The sequence below is a fragment of the Pipra filicauda genome, unplaced genomic scaffold (genome assembly GCF_003945595.2).
Source record: "Pipra filicauda isolate LSUMZ 115617 unplaced genomic scaffold, ASM394559v2 scaffold593_size253620_pilon, whole genome shotgun sequence".
Taxonomy (NCBI): Eukaryota; Metazoa; Chordata; class Aves; order Passeriformes; family Pipridae; genus Pipra; species Pipra filicauda.
The window spans coordinates 216,589-235,478 of NW_024104746.1; the positions used below are offsets into that span (position 1 = coordinate 216,589).

The window sequence follows — 18,890 nt, forward strand, 5'->3', positions numbered from 1 at the left end:
TGTGCACCTTCAGAGCCACCTGTGAGAGTGTGAAGTCCCTTGGTGCTTGAGCTCGGCCTTCTCTGAAATCTTCCTCACCCCACTGCTGACTGCCACTGGGTGTGGGTCAGCCCTGGTTTTGGCTGCCCCCAGCCCTCCCAATCTTCCTGTGGAGATCTTAGCGCTACCTTCCTTTGTGTTCCTAGGAAAAGGCAGGTCTTCCCCCAAGTTTATTGCTTAACACAATGGTGAATCCCTGGTTGAAGGATGCTAAACCTGAACGAGATAACAAAACATCACAAATCCCTTATGTCTGCCAGAGCCTGGAGAGATTCAGCAAGACCTTAACTAGGAGCTCCAACAGCTCTCTCATGTCATAAGCTTTATACTTTCAAAAAAACACTGTATCTACAGCCATGAGTGCTCTCATCTCTATCTGCAACCAGGCACGAGGGTTTTGGGATAAGTGTCTGCATTTTAGGAAAGCATTAAGGTGCTAAGATTTATAGGAAGGATGCTTCAGCCTGTGGCAAACTTGAGACTTCACTGCACTGCAGAACTGCATGCTACCTGTATTAATAGACTTTATAATCTGAATTTCAACTAGTAGCTCTTCTATAGCACTCATACAGTCAGGTTCTGTGTCTCTCTACAGGGAGGCCACAGTTACAAACTCCCAGGGACTCAATAGGCATTAAACAAGATTATGTCCTCCAGTCAATAAAGCTAGAAGGAAAAATATTAAGATTCCTTTTTCACCTGGGATATAAAGGTGAGCATGCTGACAGATACCCCAGTACCTAACAGTACAAGGGTGACAAATTCATAATAAATATTTCTTCAATATTTCATCTTTGCTGGATTTTCAACTCAGAATTAGGATGAATCTAGGGAGCAGCTCTAAGTTCCTTAGTACAGAAAAAGGCAGTGTATTTTCTGGTTGTTCCTCTTGACAAAGCAGTGCCGAGTGCTTTTGGGCTATGAAGATTGGAGTGGTTTTGAACAATACCAACACACTAACTTTGCACCCAGTCCACTGTGATTATTAATAACAGGTAATGCATAACACATGTCAAAGCAAAGGCTGTCAAATCTGGCTGACAACTACTCACATCTCAATCGTATAACTTGGCAATGTGGGCAGGTTTTTCCATAATATAAAGCAATTCCTATCAGCTGCAGATTGCACTTCACAGAAGGTTCAGTTTCAAGCAGATGCCAGACTCTCACTATTCATCTGGAGACATATACGGTACGTGAACAGAGTAAAGAACATATCTGTGATTCAAAATAAATAAATAATACTTAGGACAAGAGGCAAGAGCTGCAGAGTGAGCTCCCCTGCGTGTCCCATGGGATATAGTAATTGTATAGTTTCTCAAGACCCCTCAGTCCTGAGGACTGCAGCTCATCACATCCCATCTACAGCAGCCCACGCAGGTTTACATGTGTAACACCCCTTTTTGTTCCAAGAGGTAATGGATACAGTGCCAAGCAGATTGAGTGACAGGCCAGATCAAGTCCAATACCACATGTGCACTGAGGGAAGGGACTGGTGACACTGCATTCATGTTGGAGCAAAGACCATGTGCAAAAGCCACGCTTAGCATGAGACAGGATAGCTAAGAATTATTTTTGAACACACAAATGTGTAGATGTGTATGTAAAACCTGTCTGTAAATATGAGTATGTATCTGTCACTGTGTGTGTGTATAGGGGCTTCAAAACCAACCTCAATTCTTTGCTCAGCATCACAGCTGATTAGAACAAGATACTTCAGCGAGTTACTGTTAACACAAATGTAGGTTCAGGTGCAAAACATGCAATCCTTCAGTTGCACATGGGCACACAGGGTTCTGTGCCTTCCTAACCCTTCCAGGGAAGGAGGGAGGCTGAAAACCCCTTTCTATCTCTATGTTACATTATAATCAGCTTCTGTCTAGAGGAAGCCTATACCATCTTGTCTTTGGTGCTTTAGTTTGTTTCACATCAGTCATGTTTGTCTGGCTTTTTTTCCAGAAGGAAAATCTACATGACAATTTTGTTACAGTGCTTTATTAATTGCACTACTCACAAAGGGAGGAGTAGCCCACGTTTTTTCATTAAACAGCAGCAGCTGGCACAAAGGATCTAGGTTTTCTGGGGGATTCCATTCATTTAGAAGACTCTCAAATGCAATAGCCTTCTACAGGAGAACAAACTCATGACTGTGAGAGAGCAAAGGGCACACAACATCATATGCAGCAAAATGGCACTATCTCAGACCAATGGAGATTTTATGAGTTGTTCCATATTTTCCTGGCCTTGCTGTACAAGGTTTGGACACAGTCTAGTTCTTACTGCCCTCAGGGTTTTCCACCCACTTTCTTGTCACTGCACTCTGTCCCTGCTTGTGAATATGTTGGGTGAAACTTTCAGGGAAAAAATCATGCAGGTTTAGCTGCACTTGACTAGCTAGAGTTTCTCTGCTACTTTCTGCTGCAATCATGTGATATCAGTACATCCTCCATCAGCCAAAGAATAAGTTTGTTTGCACACCCTTGTGTTTGGCTACCGGATTTTACATCTCTCTGCTGGTAGCAGCAGAATCAGAGTTCAGATTTCCAGTCCACATTTGATTTCCCAGACCTAAAAATCTCATTAATCTATGAATTATCATGAATAAGTGGTTGTTTTGTTGTTTAGGGGTTGTTGGGTTTTTTGGGGTTTTTTTTCCATTTTCGAGGACAAAGTTCCATGTTCCTCTCCTTATAATGAAGTTTCTTATGGCAAACACTGTCCCAAATATGTTAATGAAAAGATTGTTCCTGGCATCAGCAGACCTGTCACAGATATAGATTTGCCCCCTTAACAAGCAAAAGAGGAAAAAAAGGAACTCACATGGAAGAGATATTTGCAAGGCTTTTATCATTTGGCCAGAGAGCAGAATAGGATATCAAGGAAGCAATTTCAAATATATCTGCAAGAACAACTTTGCTCTTGGAATACCACTACTGTTTCACAGCTTGCTCCAAGATGTTCTCATCCACCACCTTGTGAGGGAGGGTCACCCTCAATGTGTCATTCTCTTTCATTGCTTGGCAGATGGTTTCATAAGCAAAGGCATTACCCGACCAGCAGCGCCTGGCGACCTGTCAGAGCAGAAAATCAACGGGTGTAAAAATCCTACATTTCTCTTACCACATCCGTCTTGCACAATATTTGCGCAAACACTGGCACTGAATTTCACGATAATAAATCTCTCAGCCCTCTGCCAGTTTCTAGTTTCCTTATTGATTTTGCAGGTAATTTTTGTAATACCTACTTCATTTTTATGAGTAGTATTTGGGCAGACGTGGTACTTTTCCATGCATAACATTGGACAGATAACATTGGTAGAGCCAGGTACCTTATAAACTTAAATTCTCTCACTAAAAATAATCGTGCACTCCACCCGAGGTCTGCAAAGCTAGCACTTGCTTTAGATAACAGTATAATTTAAGCAATCAATGTTTTTGTAGTGGGATAAATATTTAAAAAGGAAAATGTCACTCAATGTATTTTCAACTATGAAATCAAGGAGGCAAATTCTCTGCCCCCATGTAAGGATGAAAGTCTATGGACAGACAGAACTCATAAACCCCTCTTCCATGAGCAAAACCCTGATCTATGTACAAGCAAAATTCCTCAGATGAAAAAAAAAATCAAGATTTGGCACTAAGGAAATAAGTCCTTCCCTCTATTCAATGACTTGCAAATCTCTATTATGGATTACAAATCAGTGTCTGAAATATTCAGAATGCTCAGAAGCATTCAAGAAAGAAAAAACTTAAGTTCCAATTTAGCAAAATATTTAAGCATATGATTAATATAAGGTTAATAAATTCCCAGGATCACAGCAACAGCAGCTAGAAATGACCTTTCAAGTCAAAAACTCCATTTTCCTGTCACTCACCTATGATTATTCCTGGCAACGTATTTTTAAGGGTACACTCCACCTTTTCAGTCTTATATATAATAACATGGGTAGCACTCTCAGCTTGTTCTTTTTCAACATGTGCATGGAAGACTGGGGTTTTTGCTCATAATAAATCAGAGTAGCAATAGGCTGTCTCTGATACACAGTTCTTGTTAAGGATCTGTCTCTGTTAACCTACAAATTAATATAATTATCATTCTCTTTTTTCCTTAATGGTTTACTAGTGTGTTATTTCAGATCTGGGACAGGGAATACGTGCAAATTGTTCCTACTCTTCTATCCCAAGTCATGCCAGGTCTCATGGGGATTAAAATATGTTTAGCACTGGAAAAAAAGTGCCTAAATAAACACAGTCATGAGGCAGAAAAATATTAAAGTGAACACATATAATGAGCTTTGCTTACCCCATTGGAAACATCCCAGCTGAGCATCATCTTAGCTCGTTCTTCAGCCTCCTTGGACCCATCCAACACCAGGCCAAATCCCCCATTGATCACTTCACCCCTAAAAAATATAAATGTAAGAGCATGAAATGAAAGTAACCCAATCAAATCAATCCCACAAAATTCACAGGAGTTAATTTATTCAGTTGCACTGCAAGAAGAAGCATGAGAACATAGAAATGGTGTTGAATAAGAGACTATCAGTGACCTTTTATACTTAAAAAAAAAAAAAGAGGCCTACACACTGTACTAGCTCTAAAAAAAAGTGAAGAAAGGTTAACACCTCTGATGAGCCAGGGTATTTTTAAAGGTTAAGATCTTCATGTTTGCTACACTACATCCTGCCATATAGACAGGATCATGAGGAGGACAGTGTACTTATTGAAGCAGACAGATGGATCTATTTATATTCTCTTGGGACAAATGGGAGAGCATAAGTATTTTATTAAAAAAGTGTTAACCGCCGCTTAATGCACATCTGCCTCAATCATTTCCAAAACAGTAATTCATTTTGTATGAGATACATAGATGTTTAAAGACACCAGTGCCAACTTTTCAGGAAGCAGACTTATTGGCAGAAGAAGAACAGAAATATGTTAAAACTAACAGATTATTCTTGGGAGAAATAACAGTCTGGTTTTAAAGGACAGGGAAAACACGTAGAGCAAAACATCTTGTCTGACTTCAGCATCTGGCCTGCTCAAGTTTCGCTTCCATGGCATATGGTGAATAGTGGTGGATACAGCTGGTTGCTGTAAATCTGTGTGAGTTCTGGCATTATAGCTCAGCATCAGCAATACCTGAGGGACAAGGCATATCATACAACAATACGTGGTATGAGAGACTAATGGAAATCCCTGGAGGCAGGCTTTTGTCCTCTGAGTTTTATAGTTAATATAAGTTTACAAAATTTACATAGAACAACATCAGACACATCCATTAATCAGATAGGAGCTGCATGTCTTCCAGTCCAGGAAGGAATTGCTTCTTACTGTATATTTTCCAGCAGTAACTTGATCTTCTGAGAAAATGGTGAAATGAGGCTAAACTAGAGCATCACAGACCTGAGATCTACTTCCTGAAACTAGAACTCACATTTTCAATATAATGTTGTTACTCATATGATGTTAATTCCCTTTCTCTACTTATATACACTACCCTATCACATAGCTCAGGAACTTGGAGCTCCAGATCTCACCATCATGGTACTTTTCTGTCAATTCCCTCCACTTTTGCATTATTGGACATGTTATTACTAAAAAAACATTTTCTCTTTAAAGGCACAATTTTCTTGAAAGTGACAGTTCTCATAGCAGAACATCAGCGAGTGAATCAGGTTTTTTAACAGGAAAATTTGAATCAAAGTCATGTTTCCAATTGAGATGTTTTAATACTGTAAGATCTGACTCTTCAAAATAAAACTATTCTTTTTGATTGACAGTGTCAGTGCTTTTCAGCCCGGAATTTAATTCCCAGGATGTTTTTACTGTGTGAAATTTTTCACTACTTCTGCTCTTAGTCTCATTTGGGGATGAATACAAACATTCTACTTTTTGAATAGCTCATTTTGTTACTGTCTTCTCCAAAAGAGGGGACCAGACTGGATGACAGTGTTACAAATGTAATTATACCAGGGTCAATTACCTCATCATACTCTGCTTCTCCTGTGTACATAGACCAAATTATCATTCTTTACTGTCAAAGTACCAAGCCAGAGTACACTTGGGAACATCAGTGATGCCACTGCAATGTATTTGGGTCACAGAATGAGCACCCCTCAAGACAGCCTATGGGAATTATCAGACAATAAGAAAATCACACCTCTGGATGAGTGCTGTACAAAGATATTCCATATGGGAAGATGATGATGCTCTTTCAGTGGCAAAGATTCCCTCTGTCCACAGCATCCCAAAGAACATCCTTTGAAGCTTAGGTATGAACAGAGAGCATTTGATCTAACTTGTACTCCATAAATTTAGAGCCTCTCCATCGATTCTCAGGGAGTTACTCTAGTGTAAATCAGAATCACTCATCAGAATCTGTTCTACTGTCTAAAAATCTCTCCTGCATTAAAGGCCAATGTTTGTTATGATGGATTTTCTATCAAAACTTCTCACTCTTAAAGGGGAGCATTCTGCCTTCATTAGCATTGGGTCACATTTTCAAGTAATTAAAGAAACATGTGGCATCGTGACCTGAGCTACCTCCTATAATTTCCAGATGTCTCCTTCTAAGGTGATCAAAGAAAACAAGGCCTCTCTCACAATCAAGATGTCACACTGTCAACAGAGCAGTTCGATTCTTAAATTGCTTCTGCCTTTTTGTTACTGCAGGTTATTCAGGCTCTGTGCTAATATACATTCTCCAGCAAAGAAACGGGCTGCCAAAAATCAATAACAATAATTTGCTGTAATTATAGTCAAGGTTAATCTTAAGTCTCTCCAACAGCACATGTGATCCAGATTCCAGCTAAATAAATATTAATCCTGCTTTTTCTGTTTGTCCCACAAGGCTGTAACACAGAAAAATCAAAGCAGGTAAAAAGGCACTTCTGTAGTCTCATAGGAAAGACACAGCAGATCTCAGTAGTTCCAGGCAAGCCTCTGCAGGGAGGACTCTGCAGCTGAGCACAGTGCAATTGCCATTTTTTAACTCCCTGGGCAGAAACTTTCCAAGAGCTTGATTTCTCTCTAATCACATATCTTTGTTTATAAATATATATAAGCTTCCACTTGCACTTTTACATTTCAAAATCAGCTGATGACAAGAAGAATTTAACAAGCGTGTGGAGATTTTTTTTTATGGCAAGGTCAGCTGCATTTTACAGCTTCAGAGAAAAACAAAAACAGGGTCCAAAACCCTGAAGGCATCTATCTCTTCCAAGCAAAGAAAACAATTTGACTAGGGGTTGTTTCACTTCTTTTACCACCTTTAAATTATCCCCCTCTCTCCTTAGAAGGCCAAGGGGTGCAGCTCTTTAACTAGCCAGGGTGGTGCCACGATTAGTTAAGCCAAGCAGAACCACCTGTCGTGCCCCGGCTTTCAGGGCCTCTCCAGACCACAGCAGCTAATGACACAACATTGTTACCACGTCTGAGTCTCAGCATGGTGGCTTATTAAGGCTTGTGCAGAGTCAGGCCTAATTTTCAGGCCCTGCATTCTTCACTGAAGCACAGTAATTTAATCACAGAGGGCTGTGACTGCTCCCAAGAGGTGAGTAGAAGGTGAGCAGATACTGGTCTGCAATGACCAAGGTGAGCAGATACTGGTCTGCAATGACAAGCCCCCAAGCAGCCAGAGGAAATGACAAAAAGGATAAGCAAACCGTGTTTTTCCAGATATTTTGATTTCAGTAAATAACCACACACTAATTTTCTGATTCATTACATAAATTATAGCACCTCTGCTCTGCCTTGGGGTAAAGCTTCTTTTATGATGCAATTCCACTTAACAACTAAAACACTATAATTAAAATTGCAGTGTGGTCAGTGCCAGTTTTCCAGAAGTAAGGGCAGTCTCACTATTCAGCCAAGCTCTCTGAATTGCCCAAAGGGCTGGAAATGTGCAGGAGGGATTGGCTTTAGAGAAGCCAGAAGTAGGATCATTTGTATCCTTCGAATTAAGCATCATCAGTGCAAAAACATTAATGGTATAAGTAATTATTTTAGTAATACTAATAATGATAATTAGCATAAAAATATCCTGAATACTTTGAACAATGTGTTGTGGTTTTCTTTACTTGTATTTCAGATGTTTTAAAAGGTTGAACTCAGTTAAGGCAATTCAGACAGAATTAGTCTGCTGCTATCTCTGGAGTCTGAGATTGAGGTGACCAGAGTCGGAAGACATTCTGGCATATATTTTCCATTCAGAGTTATGGAAATTGTCAAGGAAAGCCTGGCTATGGCTTCTTATCACTGAAATCAGTAAAGGTAAACTTTCATTTCATGTACCCAAGCTCTTAGAGAGCTTTCTCATCCCCTTGTTCAATTTTGCTCTCATGTACCTTCTATGCAGTAGTTACTTCATTGAAATCAAAGGAATTAAGAGTACAGAGGGAATTCTTCAGCTGACCTCAAGGGATATTTTCTAGTTTCAGCTCATCTGGATGAATAACAATTAAATATCATCAAATGTCTCTGAGGATAACATCTTCCACAGGTTCTTTGGATTGCTGTTGTTGGCGTATTCCAGCACTGGTTAAAACAGGGAAGTGGGAGGGTTCACTACAGTATTTCAACTCGTGACACTACCAAAAGAAAACATGACTGTAAATAGGAGAGGCTTTGCTGGAATATGCTGGAAACAACAAACCATAACTAAAGACTCTGCAATGTGGCCAGGCTATTCTTTTCCCTACACTACTGCCAATCCAGAGTAACCTTTTAGTGTCACATGGAGGAGATTAGTTTCCCTCTCCATATATAATACTTCTTTCATTCTGCTTCTCACTTCAAGCATTTCACTAGTTCTGCATCTCAGGGAAGGAGATGTTTAATTCAGTCCTTAGCGGTGTCAGGCACGAGCAGGGAAAGAAAGACTCTGGGGTTTGCTGGCACCTGAGCAGTTTTATATCAATAACCCCTAATTGCACTTCAGCACATGAGCATTTATATTGGGGTCCTAAGGTCACAGATTTAAATACAGCTTAAGGGGAAACCTAAACATAATCCATCCACTAACACTCTGACTACACATCTGTGAAGACAACTCTGAAAGTAGGATCTGTTCAAAAAGACCACAGCAGACTGTCCTTGTTTGGCAAATTAAGTTGTTCAAACTGTGCTGTGGCCAGTCTTTAAAACAGTTTTTCTGGACATATGGGCATTAATTAGAAAAGCCTCTACAACACCACACTGCCTCATAATTTGTCCTCCCAGTCCTTGTTTCCAAACCCATCCTTCCCATCATCATGACATCGTACTACTCCAGTACTACACACATCTTTTCAGCAGTTCCCTCCTGTCTCTCCTCCTCACACACATGCACAGCAGTGGGAATGGGATTCAGAGTCCAGCTTTAGAAACATAAACAAGCTCTTACCAGCCAACTCCACCACCATTGTGCAGTGCGACCCAGGTCGCTCCTCTGAACGAATCTCCCACAAAGTTCTGCACTGCCATGTCTAGGAGGAGAGGAGAGGTGTTACGGATCTCACATGCTGCACTCGTTTCTCTGTTGTGCTGCTCACTCCTTCCATTGACACCTCCATTGTGGCTGTGGGAAGGCAGGGCTTACTCACAGCTTCTCTCACAAATTTACACTCAACATCTCATTCTTGGGAAGAATAGGCAGGAGAGATTGTCCTCCCACTCGCTGCCCCTACACTGGAGGAAAGAAATGCCGGTTTCACCCTGTGGTTTGTGAGGACTGTGGTGCTTTCTGCATTTGTGCTCCAATTCAAGCAGATGAGGGACCTACCACTCCTCAGCTGGGAGATACCTCCTCAGGGTGGACAGAGATGCAACCCCCTCTTTTGGGTGACTCAGTCGTGGAAGAGCAGGCTGGAAACATCTGTGTGGATGGATTCAAAATGGGGAGGACACCTGAAACACTACACACCTTGCAGTTCTCTGAAGTCTGAAGTATTTTCAGATCTGAGTGAAGAGTTATTTCAGCCCTATGCAGAAAACCAGCCTAAAGCTAAGGAGTTGCATTTTGGGAACAAAGTTGGGATGAAAGTTCACCCCAATTCTCTGAATATGAGGGAATTTTACCCTGAACAGGAACTGCTGAAACCACAAAGAAGGTTTCTTTTGTTTTAAAAAAAACCCACACTAAACTAACAAACAAAAAAACCCACCCTCAAAAAAACAAACCAAAAATCCCTCAAAGAATGTAATTTAGCAAACAAATGTAATTTGACTAATATAAAATGCATGACTTCCACCAAATTATTCACTAGAATTTTGGATATTTACTACAATATGTGCTAAAGCATATACCCAGAGAGGTGGAAAGAGGTACATACGGAAAATAAAAGAGTAAAAATTACTGAAAACATTTGTCTAGATTTAATTCAGAGGAGATTCAATACACAATTTGCCATGTTTTTAACAGGAAAAATAAAATAAAAACAACAATATCCCTACCAGCCATATTTGCAGACCCAATTATGTGTCTGATGGAAAAATGAGTTTATTTGAGCACTAATCTATGTGGAACCCTGTCAAAAGCCCCATTATGGTATCTTTTATCTGACATTATGTCACTTTAATAATGCAATTATCATAATTACAGTGCTGTCAAGATGGAATGGGAGAGATCTAAATCACCATGTTCTAAAATGTACAGATTTCCTCCTCAGCCACTAGCATGATAAGAGTGGAGGTTGGACAAGGAGCATGGCAAGTGAGCTAACAATAACCTGCTGCTCTTGGCTTTGATAAGAGTCATCGACTGCAAATGTCTGTGCTGAAATACACTATGCAAAGCAGTGATAACCCATCAGTCTGAGGTACTTTAAAACAAAATGAGACAGACATACATTCGGGAAAAGTCCTGTGTGCCAAAGAGGAGCCAGTTTCACCCCAACCAGTTCAAATGTGGTGTTAAAACAATAGGAAAGAAGGGCGAGGAAGACTTAAGGTGTTCTTTTATTACCTCCAGAAGCTCATCTGGTAAAATAGAGTTGGGCTGGTTTCAAAGATCAGTGATATCAGTGGTCAACCAGCTTTAGAGAAGCCCTTGGAGAAGGCAAATGGTTCGTGTAAATCGCAAAATGCAAAGAAACCCATAAAGGATGATGAGCAATGGGGTTTATCAAGCCTTGTTTCTATTGTCCTCTTCTGAGGGCACTGCCTGACATTTACTTATGTTGCTAAGCCCTTTGATGGAGACATTACTTTGGATTGCTGTTCTCAATTGCAGCTGCACCATTTTCTCACAGCTTGGCAGAAACCAACACAATTCAAGACCTCTATTCATTTGACCCATTAGAACTAGGCAACACACTCAAAGTGTGCTGAAGAGGGACTGAAAGATACAGCTAAAAGCCTAATTTCACCAGGAAATCCAGTTAAGATAGCAGGGAACTTTTATCCTTAAAATTGAGCCATAATTTGGTTCTATTATGAATTCCCATAATGGAAGTAATTCAATATGCTCAGCTACCTCTATCACAATTTCTCTTTCTACAGCAGCAGATCCTCCAATTTCACACCTCTTTGTGATTGTCAGCTCATGACATATGGAAACACTACTGGGCTAAAGCTATTATCATAATTTCCACTTTATAGATGGAAAAATGAGGAAGATTTTGGTTAGAAATTGCTTAGTGCTTCATTCATTTTTTTGCAGGTTTCCAATCTGGTGTTTCTTGTGTTTATTTCTCTAAAGCATCATTTCAAAAACTTAAAAGTAGTCTGGTTAGCTCAGGTTGGGTGCGTAGCATTAAAGGCTGCTTTTGTATAAAAATCTACACAATTTGCCCCCAGTCACACCATAAGTGAATAACAAGGCTTGTAATCTAATCCAGAATACCTGACTTCCATTCTTATGCCTTTACTATGAGAGTATGTTCCCTTATGAGCAGAAAAGTTCCTTTCAGAAACTCTAGATTGTTTTCTTGAGTCCTCAGGCAATGGAATGAAAGCAGCTGTGAACCTTTTTTGCTTTAAGCAAAATACTATTATAGCCCTGATTTTGATCCTGTGGATTCCAAGGAAATATGGCTGTAACTGCTTGGATCACCTGTTTGAAACAGTGAGGTGCAAAATTAAAGTCAAACAGAAAATACAGTCCTCTGAGACTGCTCTCCATTTGCATTCAGGTACATCTGGTGCATCTTCATTGAATTTCCAGCATTGTTCAGGACTTGTCCTATATAAAGAGCTCCACATTCATGTCTGTATCACTACTAAATCCCACAGAGCTTCCCAGGAAAATCTGATTAATTGGGATTAAAGGGTTAAACAAAAACATTTTTAAAACATCGCATAAAAAACTATTTATTTCTCTTTTAAAGCCATTTCCTTGCTTGCCCACACAGACAAGTCTCAGCTGCTCCACTGACCTGCACAAAAGGCGGATCCATCGTAAATGTTTGACGTTTCTCTGAAAGGACTGTCAGTCCCACTCACATCGTGGTGATCTCGGCTGAGGACTACTGGAGCCTGCAAAAAGCCAAGGACAAGAAAGTGGAATCCTTCATGGGTTGGCATTGCTGCTGAGGATCATTATCTGCTGAATTCACTTCTGTCTTAAGTAATTTCAAATCTCAGCTTTGCCCCCCCTCTCCTAAACCCCCAAAACACCTTCTCTGCCTGTTATTATTTATTCTAAAGCAGTTGTTCACATACTGTTCATGAAAGCCACCATGCCTTCATAACAAAGAACAACAGCCTGTTTTCATGCCAATGGCATCCTCAAAGGTGGGCAGGGAGAAGAGGGGAAACAGTGAGGTTATTTGATCCAAGCATTCCTTTGATGAAATTTCTAAGACATTTTAGTATGCAAAAACCTTCATTCAGAAAGAGTTCTGTTTGCTGTTGAAAATCAAAATTAACAGTAAAACGTTTTACAATTTTTTTATGACCTTGGACTAAAAACTTAACAATAAAAATCAGTGATTTCATACATCTCAAACAAGTCCGTTCTTGATTTTGAATTTAATTGACAGTATGAATTAATATCAGCTTGCAGGTATTCATTACCATTTGCCATGCACTAGGTTTGTATAAGAATAATTCACTCTTGGCATGGTGTGGTCTGGAATTAGCTGACTCTGTTTTATGCTGGCAGTGAATTAGAAAAATCACTGAAAAGATACATGAGCACCCAGCTTGCAAGAGCAGGAATGGAGATTTCCAGAAACAAAAGAAGGGCAACAAAATCCAAAGGGCCTGGGAGTCTGACCTTGTCAGTCATAGCTCCAAGGGAGTGCTCTGGCTGGTCAGGTTTATTTTATGAGACTGGCTTGCAGTGACCTTCATTTGGAATCCTGAGTAGGTCAACAGCATTTGAATTATTTAACTAACATTTTCTAAGTAACAAAAACCAGACCTTTCCAGATAGAATCCATTTTAAGTTTTACTTGAGTTTGCTCCTTTAATAAGGGTAATTGTGATCCAACTATAAAAAGAGATGGAGATGAACAAGTGACATTGTCTTGGTCTGATGCTGCTGTACACACAAGTAATCAAAGAATATCCTGAGTAGGAGGGGACCCACAAGGACCTAAGTCCAACCCCTGGCCCTGCACAGGACCACCCCAAGTACAAGGTATAATTGCTGAGTGGTGCCTTCAGGAATTTGGTCTCCCCGGGATGTCACATTGTACATCTACCTACAATATTCACAAAGAACTTAGAAAATCTCTACACAATCTTCCCCACAGTATGTACTTTTACTACCACTACACAGGGTCAGTGGGATTTTACCCAGATGGGTAAGATATTAGAATTATGCTCTACAGGGGCAGTGTCAAGCCTAAGGATTTTTTCTATTCACACATGCAATGCAAATTGACTGCAGAGCTTGCTGTAGCTATAATATGGCTGCAAGTGAGGGATAGAGGGGAAGAAGCCCTGGGGAGTGGCACAGTCTCTTGTTACCTCTAACATTTGGGGCACCACTGAGGAGTTAGAGTCCCTGCCTCATGTTCTCAGCAAATCACAGAATGATGTGTTGTGCTTGTAGATGCCCAAACAGAAAATAAGGCAGATTCCCGTTATGAAAAAAAGGTAGCCTATTTCAGAGAGTTTCTAAACCCATCTCTCTCCTATTACATAGTGCAATATAGGTGGCAGGCAGAGAAAAGGACTGAGCTCTAACATACTAACAGAAACTGCTTCCCTGTGAATGGCACTTTTGCTCTCACTGGTTGCAGTCCTCCTTTACCACCTGCCACTCCAGTCTCAGATATTAAGCATAATTACCAGACCATATCAAGACAAAAAAGACAAACCTTAATCTTTCCTTCAGAAATCGCTCTGTTAATAGCCACAGCTATAGACACACGACCCCTCTGATCAGAATATAAGATTCTAGCCTGAGAGCCAACAACCTGGAAAAGAAAAATGACAGAATTATAAGGTTCTCTGCAGCTGGTTTATCTTCAGGCCCCAGATGAATGGAGTCACAGGAGTGACCCCTTCCCTTCTATAGGAAAAAGTGCAGATTATTTCTTCAGAAGCATCCAGCTTCCAGAAAAAAAGAAATTAAACCCCCTCTTTGAACTTAGTTTTATCTCCACTCACACAATCCATGAGATACACTTCTGTATTCAGCTGCTGGTCCCATAAATTCCACTTTTTAAATCAACCTGATTGCTAGGCTATAATCCCCCTATTAACAAATCCCTTACCAGCAGCTGAGATGCAGAGATTTGGAACTGATGATGGTGGGCTGGAAGGGAAGAGAAATGTGGAGACAAAGAATAGCACAGCTATGTCCTGCACAGCTCTGCTGCTCTCCACCCCATAGACCAACCTGGCTTCCAGATTAGGAGAGCACATATGAGCCCTACAGCATTAGTGGTTAGCTTCACATGAGAGCCTGTCTAAAAGAAAAACAAAGGATGCTCCACTGGCATCCTGCTTCCCACAACGCAAAAGGACGGCAGCTCTCGCCTTATCACCTGTTTGGAAAGGGTTCTGGGAACTGCAGGTGTGAAGAGGCTGGCCCAAAGCAGTGCCAAGAGGGACATTTGAATAGTGCTCTGAAAGAAGTGTGGTTACAACTGAGGTGGAGCATGAAAGACTGATACGTTTCATTCCAGATACAAGAGTAGATATTGCTGGATTATTTTAACATTTCCAGATGAGGAAATTAAGGCAAATAACTGTTTCAGCTTACCCTAAGACACTGCTATGGAGAGAGAAATTTAAATTGTCAGCCCTGGGAGCTACAGCCAGTGTTCTTATTCATGCCCACTCCTGCTTTTCACCCCAGTGTTCAAGAACTGCATTTGGGACCAGGAGCAGTCACATCTGCTGAAGGAGGTTGTGAACTTACCAAGCTGTGCCTGCCAGCTTCCCGAATCCAGCGGATGTTGTCATGGTACTGCTGCTTCACAGATGTGCTCACTTGCAAGAGAAAGCAAAAAAAAAAAAAAAAGGGTTTGAAAATTAATGCAATGTGCTCTAAATTTACATTAATTCATCTGGCAGCTCTAGAAAGTCACATTCTACTCTCAAATATAAGCACGCATATAGGAAATGCTGTATAGAATCCTCTGTGCAGCTGATGCAGTAACTGCACCATAGATTTAGAGAAAGGTACAATATGTCACTCAGGAGACAGCTGGAACAATAACTCCCATTTAAATCTTTAGCAAACTAAATTTAATCTTGAAATACGGGTTACATGTACATTTTATGGTCACCTGGCTTGCTGCCTACTAAATGCCCATTTATTTCCAGTCCTTCACTACATTAGAAGCTTTATCAAACTCCATGACATTGGGTACTACAGCTCAGTCTTGCACCAGGTAGTAAAGCACTCCTTTGAGACAGCTAGCAGAAATTCTCAGAAGCAGCTGGCAACACCTACTTGAGGATAAGTTACACCAGTGCTGGGATATAAATTTATAGCACAGCAGTTGTTCTGTACTAAATGGCCCTTGTGAATGTTTTCATCCAAAGATAAAGCTGAGGTGTCTTATCCTACAAACTGAGGTGTGTTGCCTTACATTACTATGGGAAAAAAACTGCACAGAAAAACATACTATGGAGTAGCTACTCTATGTGTAAATCCACCCTACACCTTGTTTAGATATATGTATCTTATTAATTGAGAAGAGAAATATATATAATGGGTTTATATTCTCCAGCTTCTTCTCTCATTTACATCTGTGCCATTCCACCTCAATAAGTCAAACCAAGGGGGAGTAATAATAAAGATATTTGAATTAAAAAAACGTGAAATATGGCACATATCTATCATATACCTGGTGACCTCAGTACAATCAACTGCCTCCAAAGGCATGGCACCATCTGCAGTAAGTAACAAAAGGGAGAGGGGGTATGAAATGGGACAGAAGCATTGCCTTACTGTCTAATTTATGGGGCTTTTACAGCACAGATGAGGTTGCAGTGGCTGAAGAAGTTACTGCCTGTGAGCTCTTCCCCTGTGGGCTAAGCTATGTCACATTACCTTACCCTGAGGGGCATGGCCAGCTCCCAGGGCTTGGCTGGTGTGACAACATGCTGAGCCACAGTGACTTGCTCATCCATTGGAGCTTCAAGTCAATCCTCCCTGCAGATGCCAAGATGGAACGTTCTCCATTACCTTCCAACACTTACCTGTTCTCAAGTCAATTTATAATGTACACATAACTTATGTTTGAAAGTCAAACTGCAGAAACTGCACTCTGCGAACTTGAAACTGTCCACTGAACAGCATGTTTAGACTACTGCCTTTCCACGAGGCCACATGTTGGCAGTTATGCAGAGCAAAAGCCAAAAAAGGAGAGAGGAAGATGCAAGATACTCATATTTAACCTGTGTTAAACACGTTGTTAAATGGAAATGAAAAATATGCTCATTCCTGCAGAGACAGGCCTTCCATACAGAGAGCTTTAATGATCCTAAGAAGACCTGTCAGTGCTCTAGGGGTTGGCTCCAAGTGATAGCTTCTAAACTCTGCTGTGAGGATTAACATGTCAGCACTTCACTTCTCAGGGAGCAAAAGATGAAACATCTGCTAGTGCTGTCCTAATAGGATTGTGTTGCCACTCATAAGCTTTAAGGAAGCAGCCTCTAGAAGGCAATGGGCAGTGTTCACTTAGGTTACTATAGATATTTAATGAGTTTACAGGAGTTACTGTTACAAAAAAAAAAAAAAAAAAAAAAAGAAGGGATCCTTTCTATCACTTTTATAAACTATCTCAGAGAGCATGTACCACATTTTATACTTCACAGTGCAAAGACTTATAGAAAAGATCTTACTGTCTGTAAATTCTTCAGAACATATCCAGAAGAGAAGCCAGATGAGAATGCTGGCTACAAGGACCTATCTCAACTCAGCACATCTGTCCCTCCCAGCCAGCAACAATAAACAGTCATATTCTCTCTCCTAAATAGTGGTATATCCAAAGTTTGATTTCATCAGTTATCCCAGGGGAAGTGAGGAATCCTACCTTTTATTTAGTCTTACTTCCTGTAATTGAAAAAATCTTACAGTTTCTTATAGAATAACCTTAACTTTAGAGTAATTCCATGTGTCTCATTTGCTATAATGCTGCCTTACCTCCCTATCCCAACAGGAATGTGTTTTGAAGTCAGGCAAATTGCTGTGTTGCTTATGGTATTTCATAGGCCCTTGTACATATTTAGAGTTTTAAAGACATTAGAAAGCACTAGGCATTCAGAGAAATAGTCCCGAGGAACACAGAGACTGGCTCCCTTTGCTCTTGGGAGATTTATATTGTTATACATCAGCTCAACCTTCAAATTACCACAGAGATTGTAAATCCAAGTTACACACCAATAATCAGTGCTGCTTCTCTCATGCAAAAGTGATCTTAAAAGCTCAAGGTACATTAGAAGTGGAAGCAGATAATGAAACTACATAAACCTTACAAACTGTGAAAATGTTCTAAGTGAAAAACTTCATCACCACGAAACAAGAAGAATAGTTAACATTGGACCCAAGGCCAGGTCCAAAGTTTAGACTTAGAATGCAATGAAGTTAAGCTCTGTGGAGTTTTCATTCTGTTTTTATAATGGATTCTTTCCTAAATTTCAAAGGTACATTCAGATTTAGATATGTGTGAGGATGTGAGGATATCCAGACCCTGAACTTTGGTCCAAACCCAGGCCTCATAGAAACTGGACAGCACATGGAATATTCAAGAACAAGTATGAATGAATAGCTGTTTATTTTCTGCCCAAATTCAGTTTTCCTTTCTCTTTGAATCAAATTCTCATTGTCCTGCCAAATTCAACAGCAAATCAAATAATAACCTTGCCCTTAAGCCTGTTTTCACTTGTTGGGATTTTTTTAAATGTAATTTTTCACTTAAATAAAAAATATACAAGCAATAGTTCAATGCTTTTTGTCTGTGCAAGAGACTTCTCTCTACAGCTTTACATTACATCTATATAAACACCCCCATACTGTTATGTACACAGTAACTGATTCGTTTCCCAGTCTTGCAATGCAAACCATCCAAAGGTCATGCATTGCTTCAGTCCTGGGAGAAGATCTCTGGAGGCTGCAGTACATGGCAGAAAAATTACTGCAAATTTCTGAAGACAAATCCAGCACTATAGTATTGGGTTTCACCCTCCCTTCAATAAAGCCAAGGGACCAGTTTTAAAAACATGGAAGTTTCCATATCCATAGACCAGAGTAAGCACTTCTGGGTTTTTGCATTTTTTGAAGATGACTCCTAAAGAAAGATTAGGAGAATAGACAGAACTAAGGACCTTGCAGACCCACTCTATCAATAACTCACCTCCTGGGAGGAAAAGGAGGCTGAACACCAGCCTTACATTATAGGAAGACAACAGTAGTTTTGTTCCAAATGAGACACATCTGAACATGGTATACATCCTTTTTTAGAA

The 18,890-nt window shown here is 40.3% G+C and overlaps 1 protein-coding gene across 1 annotated transcript in view; it reads right to left on the reverse strand.

Moving 5' to 3' along the window:
- Nucleotides 1–2,869: 2,869 nt before the first annotated feature.
- Nucleotides 2,870–18,890, reverse strand: part of UROC1 (urocanate hydratase 1) — a gene marked incomplete at its 5' end in the record, with an annotated part of 32,974 nt that continues 16,953 nt past the window's right edge. Inside the window, 6 exons of the mRNA XM_039387858.1 lie at nt 2,870–3,110; nt 4,342–4,441; nt 9,424–9,505; nt 12,395–12,494; nt 14,288–14,386; nt 15,337–15,407. Of these exons, the coding sequence (XP_039243792.1) occupies nt 2,970–3,110; nt 4,342–4,441; nt 9,424–9,505; nt 12,395–12,494; nt 14,288–14,386; nt 15,337–15,407 (593 nt within the window). The remainder of the gene's footprint in view (nt 3,111–4,341; nt 4,442–9,423; nt 9,506–12,394; nt 12,495–14,287; nt 14,387–15,336; nt 15,408–18,890) is intronic.